A 12,546-nucleotide genomic window follows, 5' to 3' on the forward strand; every position below is an offset into this window, starting at 1 on the left:
CAGCTGCCCCGCTGCCGGCTTGTGGCGCTGTAGTAAGACATGGACAAGACCAGGGTAACTCTGAACTACACGGTTAACCGGGGAATTTCTGGGAGGTAACTTTTCAAGATAAAAGAGCTTGTTGAGAATGATTACACCTGGGACCATCATTAAAACAGATGCCCTAGTTCAAAGGTCTCTTTGGTTAGCAAAGCTAACTAAAATTATTGCCTTTCGCTCTGTGCCTCTTGATGAGTCCCTCAGTTGTAAGAGGGCCAAGAATGCACAGCTCTCTTCGTGTGGATGAAACAGGCGGTATAAAAGCAGAGCTGTACAAAGGCAGTCTTGTTTTTGACAAGTATCTCATGCTAAATATGATTTTAAAAAAAGCAGTTCAATTTAATTCCAATGCAGCATCTATTTTTGTCCCTGAACTAAATACGACACAGACAGCTTGCTTGCCTCTACCACTTCGTATTCCTCGCAAAAATTCATTCATCTTGGATCAAATCCCATTTCCCTTAAACGTATAAATCCCTGTATCATCTGCAGAACTTGACTATCACAGGGAGTGCTTCTATATCAAAGCTTTAAAATATGTTGTAAAGCCACAGCAATGAAGCACTTGTGTAACAACTGAACTGTAACCAATGCTGACTGCAAAGCAAGTTCATGAACTTCAGCTGTGATACGTCCAGTTCGGTTCAGACAATTTTAACGGGTCAGGAATTTCAACAGATGTAGTATCGTGGCAGCCCAGCTGAAAAAAAAACTTCTGCTCAACAGCTTGATCTAGATGCTTTGGCTAATACTAGCCTTTGTCAACCCAGCTACCTTCCCTATCATTCCCCTCTCTTCCTCCAAAACGCAATTTTATATCACTGTTTCTAGATCTTTATTTTTATCAGTACTCACAGAAATGCGTAAGATAAGCCTGGAGACAGTGAACACTGGTACCCAACACACTTCTTCCACAAGCAAGTGCCATATGAAGTGGCAAGTTCACCCATCAGCAAAACTTAATTGTTCACTGTAAGGCCTTCCTACCTGATGAGTAACAAGAAAGGTCTATCAGACTTTTTCAAGACTGTTAGGTGTGTTCCCTCTCTCGAATACACAGCCGAGCCCAGCCACACAGGTAGCTTTTAACGACAGATGCTGTGCGGAGTTTCCCAGAAACAAAGATGTCTTGGGCTCCACGGGGTGCAGGTACTGTTGGACTCTGCAATGGAGAAGACTGCTGAGTGGATACTTCAGAGAAACCTTAACTGAAAGCAATCAAATGCATTTATGTTAGGTCTATTCCCTCCAATGCACAAGTGCTCGCTGTCTTACTGGGAAGGGCGTCCTGAGGTGGTAACTGGATGCCCAGAGAGGTTTGGGAAGCCCACCCTTCCAGACCGGCTTCTCCAAGCTGCTTCAGGGCTCAGCCATACAGATGCTTGTAGTAGCGCCAGGATGGGGCATGAAAGTGTAACATTAAAATGAAGCAAGTATGCAGTTAAGACTTATTTTCAAAGGTTCAAATCAGATGCAAGTCTTTAAGAAGGATCCAGACTAAAAGGAACTCTGCAATGTGAAAATACCTTTAACAGGTGAAGTCAATGCACACATGCTCATAACTCCTTTAGTCCTTTCTTTCTTTTCTCAAAGCTTGTAAAAAACAAATACATTTAATGCCACCCTTAATTCCCTAGGTAATCTGCACTATTTACCCATATAGAAAACCTTTCTAATGGCACGAAAATGCAACAGCCATTACAAATTATATTTGTTAACAAGCTGTCACTGGGGAGTGCTCAAAATAATTATCACCATTTGTCTTGAGTTAATTTAAATTTCTGCAAGTGTGTTATATGACTACATTTAGTGGTGACAAGATGACTTAAATTTAACAGTTTATTTGCTTCCTTTTGCATGTTTGATGCTGGCATTAAAATAATTCTCCCCGCTTTTTCTCTAGCATTTTTATGGATATTTGTTGTTTCTTAGACAACTGAACACAGGTAATATAAAAATATGAAGGGAGTTTTAACTGGTTTTTTTTTTCCTAGGACACAAAGTTAAATTTAAAGCTACCTAAAAAGCTGCAAACAAGCATGTAACAGCCCAATCCAAGAGAGGAAGGAGGAAGAAAAGCAAAAAAAGGAAACAATCACGTCTGATATTCTTTATGATAGAAGTTGCTTTACTTAGCACTGCAACAACTACACCACAGACAGTAACAGTTCAAATTTCTAGTCTCCACTAAAGGCACAGATCTGAAATGGGGTGAGGTTCAATAATCTTTCGGCTGTATCTTCCTACCAATTCTGATTTGTATCATAAAACGTTAAGAAAACACATTAACCTGGTTTAAGAAAAAAATAGTATTATCAGTACTATTTTGGAACAATTTTTCTTCTTTTAACTCTTTCACTGAAATTGCTTTCACTTACCATGTATATCATGCAATCAATCTACAAATAACCATCCTGTATGTTTATATACTCAGCACTGCACTATATAACCAAACTTTAAAAATAGGGAACCTAAATGCTTCTGAGTAGCTCAATTTTTCAGCACAAGAGCAGCTTTCAAACACATGCAGTGTAGACTCCCGGTCAAATTCTGCTTAGTTTCATTTGAATACTCACTTCTTAAAATTCCTTATTAGAACAGGCAGTTGGAGTATGGAACTTGGCCAAAACCACCAACGTATGTACTGTGAATTAATTCAGGAACAGTAAAAAGGGCAGGATACGTGGGCAGAACCTCTGGTACTAACTTGATGGTTGAAATTAAACTAATGAGAAATAAAGTCGATTTCTATTTTTTTTTATTTTACAGCTCGAAGGCCCTTCCAGAACATATGGTCTACCCCTAGCCTTTAATGGTCTTTTACTTCATTAAGGTTTCCAGTTGGTAGGGAGCTCACATCTCGACATCTCTCTGAACCTGAACCAGACCTACTGTTAATATGAAGTGGTTCCTCCCTATTTTGCAGCTCTTTAATGAAACATAAGATTATTTTAAGTCCATAATCTTCTCAGCAGGATTACAGACTAGTAGGGCTGACCCTAATATTGCTCATCTGAACAGTGATCTGGCAGATGCACTGAGAAAACAAAGGCTAAACACATACCTGTCTGGAGGGTCTTGCAGCAAGACATAATAGAGGCTTTATGAGTAACTACTTAAATCCGGTTTTATTTGACAATGCTAACCAGATGTCTTCTGGAAAACAAATCAAGTGTTTCAATCACTGCTGCTTAAATACATTCCTTGAATTTGGCCAACAAAGCTAAACAGAAGCTAGTCAGCCAAATCCAGCTCTTCTGAAGATGAGATAATAAATGAATCATCGCCGACACTGGAACAATGAGCCCTATATTATGTACATAGCTTGAATCAACACAATTACCCTGGGGGTAAAAGGCACAAAGTACAGGCAGTTGTGCAGGAAGTCTCCGCAGCTACAGTCTGAAAAGGAACATGAAAGTCAGCATACAGACTGTTCCCACTATTTACAGGTACACTTTCCTCAGTACGAATCTGACACCTTGTTACCTGCTGGAAAGGACAGCCAGCCAGGGCAGTAACCAGAAGCATGCAACAAGACACTGCCCCTCATCTGCAAGTTGAACTGCGCAGAGAAAGTGCCCACAAGACCCTTCAGGAGCTGGCTATCTCCTAACAGCCTGGTGTCATTTCAGTCTGGGTGTGTTTGCTCTTTAACATTAACACCAGTATTCTGTCCCTTCCCTTTATGCCTGTCGTCTCCCAACTCATGGACAAATGACAACACACAACAGCAGGGCTCATCCTTCTCCCTTGTTTTTCTTTCTTTTTTCTTTCTTTTTTTTTTTTTTTTTTTTTAAGTCAAAAGTGCTCTACAATGCTAATTGCTGGAACTGAAAGATAACCGCCCCTTGGAAATCAGGCTATATAAGCCCTTCTCTGCCTCCTAGCACTTCAACCGACTTATATCCACATTTGAGGGAGAATATAGGATGGTCCAAAAAACGTAAAAGCAAAGGAGAATTCAGGTGTGAGAGGGAAACTCTTCCTGTTCCTTCACCTCGTCACAGTTTGCAAGATAATCCGAGGCCAGTGCATTCCAGATTACTTTAGGCTTTCCTTCTAGGACACTGGACCTACACCTGTGAATACTGCCAACGCTGCAAACCTGTCCAGAACGTAGACAGGCTCATTTAGGACACGCTCCAAGCAGTTACGCAAAGCAACACTACAGCAGTGCTGTGTCTCCTCCCCATCTTCGTGCTTCATGCCTTATTGCTTGGCACTTTTAGATTATAATCCAGTTAGCAAAATGAGGATTAGGTTCAGTTTACTTTTCTTACCCAAATATCTGCATCATTGCTACACACCACTGCTGTGTATCTGTGCTCCCGGATGAAGACCACTACACTTTAGGGACTTCTTCAGACAATGGTCCTTTAAACACAACCATGCTGCAGAGCTACAAACCAGACCTGTCAGTGCCCCCTGTCAGGGACAGGGGCTGTTTTATGGCGCTACCTCCTTGACTGTCGTTGAACACTCGCTCAATCTCTTGGCCTCATGGACCAAAAAAGCTGCAGGAAACACAGTGGTATGTGGCACTCGCCCCTTCAGCACAGATAACGGCCCGCCTTAAAAAAAAAAAAACACTAATGCCACTGTGAACAACAGCAAACTCATAGTTCTGCTACTATCTAGAATAGACTCTCAGAGCTGGTCCAGCCACTCAGTAAACATTGCTTGACCTTAGTCTCACGTTGCCAGTCGTTCAGCCTTGGAGCAGAGCTCACAGCACAAGGGAGTAGGATTGATTTAGGTATCTCGACCACATGCAGAGCCTCAGCTTTACCCCTCCATCTGTCTTCTCTATCTCCCGTTTTCACAACTCCCTAGGAAGAAACAGTGACATGGATCACGGAGTCACACAAGACTCCTCGAGGGTCAATACTGTTTTGTTTCCACTTGAACGTCTGTGTGCTGGAAAACATAAGGTGACCACGAAACGATGAGGAAGGGGTCACTTAAGATCAGCTCTCAGGAAAGACCAGTTAGAGCAGCCTGGTCCCAAGGGCAAGGAAACAGGTGCCTTGGATGGCACATGTTTGTCATCAAATGTGTCACCCCACCTGCTCCACCGCAAAGGTCATGGCTGTTTCCCCAGAAAAATGGAGAACATGTTTTATCCAGTGCAAACAAAACATTTACAATAATGGGATCTACCACGGCAATCAAAGAACTGCGCCATTTTGTAAACATTCAAATCACAATGCAATGGCACCATGATTATCAAGTGTAGCTGAATTTGCTCACCTGCTCAAGCCACCAGATTAAGCCAATCGAGAGTTTTCATTTAAAATGTAGTAACATACCCTGGGTTAAACACGTTCAAGCCACTGATTCTAGTCAATGACAACTTTAAATTTTAATGGAAGTTACAAAAAGCCACTTTGGTTCTCGAGAACAGATATACTGTGCATCACAAACTTCCCAGCTTCCAAGTGCTTCATTTCCTAAATCAGATTACTGGAAAATATTGTTTTTTAAAACTTCAGGTGGCATCTGAACACCTGCGTGAAAGAAAAATGATAAATAGCTTTACCTCTACATGTGAATTGTTATTTGTTACCCAAGTTTTATACTCACTTTTATCATTTACTAGGGCAGCACTGAATGCAATGACAAATTTCATGTTAATAAGTAATTAACAGTCTACAATCAATTTGCTATGTATTAGCAGCACCAGATCTCATAATCTGGACAAGAACAGGAAAACTTTGAAACAGGTGTGTTTTAACGCTCTGAACTATAGCTACTAGCTTAGCCTTCAGGACCACATTATTAGGTTAGATGGGACCACCGGAGGTTCTCTCTTCCTTCATTACCTCCTCTACAGAGAGGATCAAATATACACAAATAATTTCTGAGTGGTGTGTATTCTTAAAAAACTCATAGGCCCAAAAATTTATTTCAGTGCTTCAGTACCCTTACTGCAAGGAAGTTTCCTCTATTACCAAACATAAGTATTTCTCCTCTGCTGTGCATGACCACTTCTTCAGCTCCAGCTTACCACAAAAAAAAAAAAAAAAAAAAAAAAATAAAAATTGTTTTTGATCTACTCCTTTCCAGTTTGTGCAAATGCTTTCTGCAGAACATGAGCATTCACCACCATGGAGTGTGGTGCACCCTGTCATCCAACACTGTTCGCTCCTCACCACCAGCAGCACAATAAGTTACACACAACTGTTTGACTGCCCCATGCTTCACCTCAACCAACCCATTTGAAACAGCAAAAAGATGCCAAAATGCAAGCTTGATCATGAAGTCAAGAAATGCAGAATTAAAGTTTCTGTAACAGCCACTGGTGCTCCTCATGAGGATACTTTTCCTTATGGTCTTCTGCACTATAATCACATTGCACTAGGCAGGTTACTTCCTACCCATTAAGCAGCTTTGGAAAAATCTGTCTTTTCTAAAGCACCAGGTGGAAAAGCAGTTCAGCAGTCATCACAAGCACATCATGACTTCTACAGCACTTTTATACTGAACGAAACTCAGCTCTGGCTACACAACTTTTAACTCAATCCTCCAAATGTGATCAGAAGCACTGGTGTCTTCCTGATTTCACAGTGCTGGTTGAAGCAGCAGCAGAGTAAAACTGATAAAACTTCAGTCACTGCCTCTCTTCCTACTCAGAGCCCCTACAGGCAAGAACGAAAATTACTGAAAATGGTGTTAATGCTGCAGCTACTCAGGACAGCTAGAGGCCATACCAAGGAGTTGCTTTAGAACTACTCTTAGGGAATAAATGTGGCCCATGAAAAACGCTTCAAGTAAAATAAATATATACAAGCAGAGTTTTGTTGACTATACCAGCAGCTTGAGGTCTAGTGAAAGCATCACAGTTTCTTCTCTCTCTCTCTGTTATTACTCTGGAAACATGAAACTGAAATCCAGTTCATTACCAAGGAGTCCCTATGTCATGTGCACAAGTCAGTTTATTTAACACAAACAGCTAATTGGTAAGCTGTAGCAGTGTTGAATAGCTTTTGTTTTATAAAGAGCAGTAGCTCTAGAGAAAAATCCCAGCAGTCAGAAATAACTTCAGACATGTAAGCTGGGGAAAGCAGCATATAATACTTGATATCTAATATTTTTGTGTGAAACTAAGCTATTGACAGAAGACAAAACTGCAGTACATACAATTCTGATAAAACACAAGAAAATCAGAGCAGCATTTTAACCCATGCAGTTTTCTTTGATAATGGTCCCAAACAGAGAACAGAAAAATAGAAGAATGAGCAGTTAAAAGTTTACAAAAAGCTAACCACAAGCAGTATTCTTTTTAATCTAAAGCAGGCAAATATTTTTCTTTTGTAAAGAACTGGTAAGTGTGCCTGCAAGGGAACAGTACACATTTCAAGGTTAACGGGCTGCACAAATGCATTAATCCCATAATAAGTACAGAAGACACACAGGCTATCTGCTGAGCCACGCGTGAGCTAGTAACACTGGCTGTCAAGACTCCTCTATTAAATGATAACAAAAGGCACCCAGTAAGAGATGGTGAAAATCAATTAACCACAGAAACGGCAAGAGAAATAAAATATGGCAGCCAAACACTTCTCTATTCAGACATACAAAATGAAGTTTTCTGCACATTTAAAAAGCAGAAATGTCATGTTAAACAAAAAAATTACAGTGTTCTTTTAAACCAGGTTAACTCTGCAAAGTATCAAGCACCTGCAGTTCCTGCTGAAACAAAAAGGGACTTGACATGAGTCGGCTCTTTGCAGGGTAACCCCCTTTGTTGAATAGCCAATGTAAAGAAAAATCTAGGTTAACCATTTCCAGAACATGGACACTAAGCTGTAATTTTAACCTTTGCTTCTGGCCCAGGGACAGATGTTTCACAGTCCTCCTCGCTGGCTGCCAGCCTCTGTCCTCATGGCTGCACTAACACAATGCCTCCCATGCCAGATTGTAGGGGTACACCCCCAACGAAGGTACTAAGGGTAAAAATATGTTGCACCCTTCTGCAAAAAAGTAATTTCACTACTGAAAGAGTCCTTGTGAGTGCCCTGCTCCCCACTTCCCTTCTCTGTCCTCAATGTCTTTTCCGACTTCTCAGAAGTAGCCACATCTCTAGAAAAGACACTGCACAACAATAGAAGAAATCACCAAATGAAACACCTCTGATGTGGCTCTTACACTAAAGTATAAATGGAGTAACTTGGGACTTACTTAAATAGAAGGTACAGTTTTGGAAACACTCCATAGACTCAACTGAAACGGCCCAATGACACCAGGCTTTCTCCTTTTCCATTTTAGAGTGCTCTGCCAAGTAACAGATTTCCTTGCCTCCAGACAGCGAAAGCATTTTTGTCCTATCCCTACACTTCAGTAGGTAAATCCTACTAATGTTCCTGATGTGCTGCAGGCAGAAAAACAAGCAAGATTCTCCTGAAGCCTGCAATTTGGATATATTTGCAAAGACCATGGCAGAGCAGCAGCAGGATCTTACCTCTTAGTACTGACTTGAGGTTCAGCTTGGCTTGTCGGTGCAGGTCTTCCACACAAGGTGGTCTTGAGGAGGGCAGGAACACATTTTCCTGCTGGTGCCAAGGAGCAGTGTAGTGCACAGTCCATCTACTCTCTTCATCTAGGTTGGAAACAGCTGCAGAGAGAGACAATAATGATAAATTAAATGCTACTGCAGACAGCTACAGAATGAAACCCCACATGTAAGTTGTGTAAGCTGTGCATCATCTTAAAACAAAAAAAAAAGATTGTTTGCCACCGTAGCTCTCTAGAACCTCACTTCCATGACAGTTAAACCCCCCCACCCCTCCTATTTCTAGTCTCAATTTATTCTCCTGTGTTATGCAGGAAACACTTTTCCCTCTTCCATGTTTATACTTGCTGTTGTATTTACTCTCAACTTGCAACTCTGTGGTCCCCTCTCTAGCTCTCAGTCTTCACAAACAAGACCAGTTTCGCAGTCCCCTGATCCCGCCCGGTGCTGTGCATTGCAGGATAGCTTCCCCCTGCTTGAGGGTGACCCTAGGAATATGACAGTCTCCATGAGATTACGACAGGTTCATTTGTACCAGGAAATAACCTTCTCTGACCTCACACTCATTCAAACCAGAAACAAAAATTCCAGTGAAGCCAACAAATTAGCTACTTTCCATTGCCATGCATGGAAAGCAGATTTGGACAAGAGCAACTCCCTCGGCAAATACTGCTCAAAGCACAACAGCACTGGAGAGGGATTGCTCTGGCCACCTCTCCTCAGCCAAAACACACGTGAAAATAAAACACTGACACTGCTCAAGTTCAAAGTTCCCTACAGACAGTCTAGTAATGAATCAGCCAAAGCACATATTGCTAAGATTTATTTATCGTTTACGCTCCTCAAGAGACAGACATTACCTTTTGTTTAAAGTTTATCATCAATAAAAACTTCTACAGTTGAATGGCCTTATCTCTCCACCCTGCAATAGCAGGAAAAGGGCAGTTGGGGGTTATATTTTATGATCCCCCAGGCACCCTTTGGCCTTCAGCCAGCATGCTGCACATCCTTGCTTTTAGCTCTCCAAAGCAGAAACAGTCACTGCAGCTGTGCTGCCTCCCAAGCACCTGCCCGGCCAGCGCAGCCTTCGCCAGCTCCGCATCCCTCCCTTGTTCTCCCTGCTGCCCCGGCTCTGCTCCCTGCTGCGCTGCTTGCAGCATCGCTTTGTAAAGCTTCTCTGATGCCTACCTGGTAGCACAGGAAGTGCGTGAACGGAGAAGCAAAACGAACACAACAGCCTCCTGTTGTGTTCTGAAATCTGAAAAAAAATACTCTTTCCCTAACACCACTGTGCTTCTGCCGGCATCATTTCAGATCGAAATAATCAGTACTCGGTAAAGGAAATAAGCCACGCCTTCTGCTTTAAAACCTACCTACAGCCTAATGCTCAATGCCTGTTTTGCCCTAAAAGGACTTGGGGGGGAAGGTTCTTAACTGCCTTTCCTCACTTTTTTTAGATTAGCATCAGACATCGAAAAACATTTTTGAAGACTTTCGATTAGTCTCTTAATCTCTGAGGTGGGGTGGTCCTGCATCCCCTCCTCTCTGGCAGACAAGGCCGACACACATTCCGTCTGTGCTGTCCTTGCTAACTAGAGGTCACACCTAAATCACGACAAACTGACAAGCCACCACCTACCTGGCTACAGCATCAATCATCCCGATATTACAGAAAAAGTGACAGGTGTAGTCAACGACCTGCCCACAAAGCAGCCCTTGCCATCCCCTGGGATGCAGGGGAGTAAGGCTTGGGGAGGAAGAGGAGGAGGCAAACACCAGCCTCCAGCCCACCGACCAGCTGCAATCCCACCACACCAAAATTAAAGTTTACTGCTCATCAGAGCAATGGTCATCAAAACTAGTCGACAGAACTGCCATGCACATTTGCCAACTACTCTCTCTAGCGCAATTTGTCTGTCTTAATGAATTAAATGAAGAATCGCGATTTTAAAAGCCACACTGAAACAAAAGCATCTTTAAAAAACACAACTCGGCGCAGAACAAGCCTTAGTGACACAAGCCTGTAACCAGACATGGGCTCAGCAGCGGTAGAAGCAGAGCTGGATGGATGGCAGATGCGGGGAGGATGCCCCAGACCACAGCAGGACACCTGTCCCCACGGCAGGTGACACCGGCCCACCCCGCCTTCTCACCGAGTGGCTCCATGCACATGGGGAAGGTTGGCTCCTCCAAAACCACCATGATTTCAAAAGCAACACCACCTCGAAGCAGAGATCCCGAAGTACCTCAATAAGGCTGCCTCTGCACCTTGCAAAGTATTCCATGAAGAAGAGAACAAGATCAACTTAAAAAGAGGTGTCAGCAAAGCAAAGCCGAAGGGAACTGGACTTTCCTGCAGGTCTCGGCCGCCTCCTGAAAGGACAGCGAGCACGCACAACTACTTACTCTTTCTCTTGAAAAGTTTCATGAGAGATTTAAGCTTTGTGTTGATGAAAACCACCATTTTCAAGGTGCTGAACTGCGATCCTGGAGTTTAAATCCCATAAAAAAGGAGGAGCTGCAGAAGGGTGACCGTTTTCCAGACTCAGCCTGTTCAAACTCCGCACACAACCAACTTCTCTTCTCCCGGCTTCTCCCCTCCGCCTTTCTTTCCTCAAATCACAACTTCAGATCTGTCTAGATCTTCCTGACGCACGAAAGCATTTACAATTCTTTAGCCTGAATTTCTCCTCCTCACATGTAAACCTTGTGGGCTGAGAACAGCCAGTGTCAACATGCAAATCAGGAGCAGGAGGAAAAAAAAAAAAAAGTTAATTGTTATTCACGTTTGCACAGGACCAAAAATCGAGCTTTCTCGCTGCCCGTGCCTTTACTCAGTTGTTCTTCTCCTCATCCCTTCCTCGCTCTCCAAGTCCGGCTACCCCGGAAAGCCCGACTTTTGCAGGTGATCCCTCTCCTCCCCAGCCCGGAGCCGGCTCAGCCGGCGGAGCAGAGGGAGACGCCGGCTCCGTCCCCACCACCCCGCCCTCCGCACCTCCCCGGCGCTCCCTGCCCCCCGCGCCCCTCCCGCACTCCCCCCTCGGCCCCTGCCCTTCAGCCTCCTTCCACTTGCAAAGCAGAGTTGCATTTTCGTGCAAATCAGGATGCCTCCCTTCCCCACCGCTCCCATCCTTCTTTCTCCCCTGACCCCCCCCCCCCACCTCCTTGCCCCCACTTTCTGTCGTTGGCTGCAACTGAACGCAGCCTCCGCTTCGCATCGCCTCCCCCTCCGGATCCACCGCCACTGCCTGGGACATCAGCCCACTAATTTTACATATTGAATTTCACTCAGCAGCGCTCCTAATTTATTCTCATTAGCGTCAGCTCAGACCAGATACACGGAAAACAAAATCGAGTTATTTCTGGCTAATAGAGAACCTGTTATTCATCAAATGGAACTCATACACAGAGGTGAAACAGCCCAGCTTTTTGAGATGCACATTATATCCTCATGCCTTAAAAAAAAAAAATCTGTACAGAGGTCCACAAGACACCCTTCCCAGGAATGAACTGCAATTTTGCAGAAGTTAAAGAGAAAATGCTAAGCACCAAATCAATGTGCTCAGCAGGGCATGGCCTCCGCACAATGTTCAGGCTCAAGAAGCAAGCCCTCACTCACAAAGCAAGCTTAAGAAACCCCCTCGGGTTAACAATGAAAAGGATTTTTTTTTCCTCAGGAAGAAGAAAAATGCCAGCAGCAGGGGGCTCAGATTGACCCCAAAGCTCCAGCAGGATCCGGCCTCGGGAGCGCAGCATGTGAAAAGCAGATGCTCCACGGGAACTTTGCTCCAAGTTTCTCCAAATGGCTGAGGCTCAGCACCACGCAGAACAGAGGGTAAACAAAGTGCCTCCATCATTGTCTAAACCCGCTATTATCAGCCTTTTATTTTCCGAACCCACAGATTTTACAATTGCAACGTGGGTTTGACATCAAAACTGCCACCTGCAGCAAGACTCTCCAGCAGCTGCTGGTCCAAGAGACGTTTTGACGG

The 12,546-nt window shown here is 43.6% G+C and overlaps 1 protein-coding gene across 8 annotated transcripts in view; it reads right to left on the reverse strand.

The window, feature by feature from the left end:
• NHSL1 (NHS like 1) overlaps positions 1 to 12,546 on the reverse strand; it is a 180,210-nt gene that overhangs the window by 40,344 nt on the left and 127,320 nt on the right. For 7 of the 8 annotated variants that reach the window (XM_086745732.1, XM_086745738.1, XM_086745736.1 and 4 more), the window contains exon 2: positions 8,504 to 8,656. In XM_086745732.1, coding sequence (XP_086601858.1) covers positions 8,504 to 8,656 — 153 coding nt within the window. Of the gene's footprint in view, positions 1 to 8,503; positions 8,657 to 10,960; positions 11,019 to 12,546 lie in introns of those variants that run through there. The other variant, XM_086745737.1, reaches the window with a different exon arrangement.

The sequence above is a fragment of the Chlamydotis macqueenii genome, chromosome 3 (genome assembly GCF_036417535.1).
Source record: "Chlamydotis macqueenii isolate bChlMac1 chromosome 3, bChlMac1.mat, whole genome shotgun sequence".
Taxonomy (NCBI): domain Eukaryota; kingdom Metazoa; phylum Chordata; class Aves; order Otidiformes; family Otididae; genus Chlamydotis; species Chlamydotis macqueenii.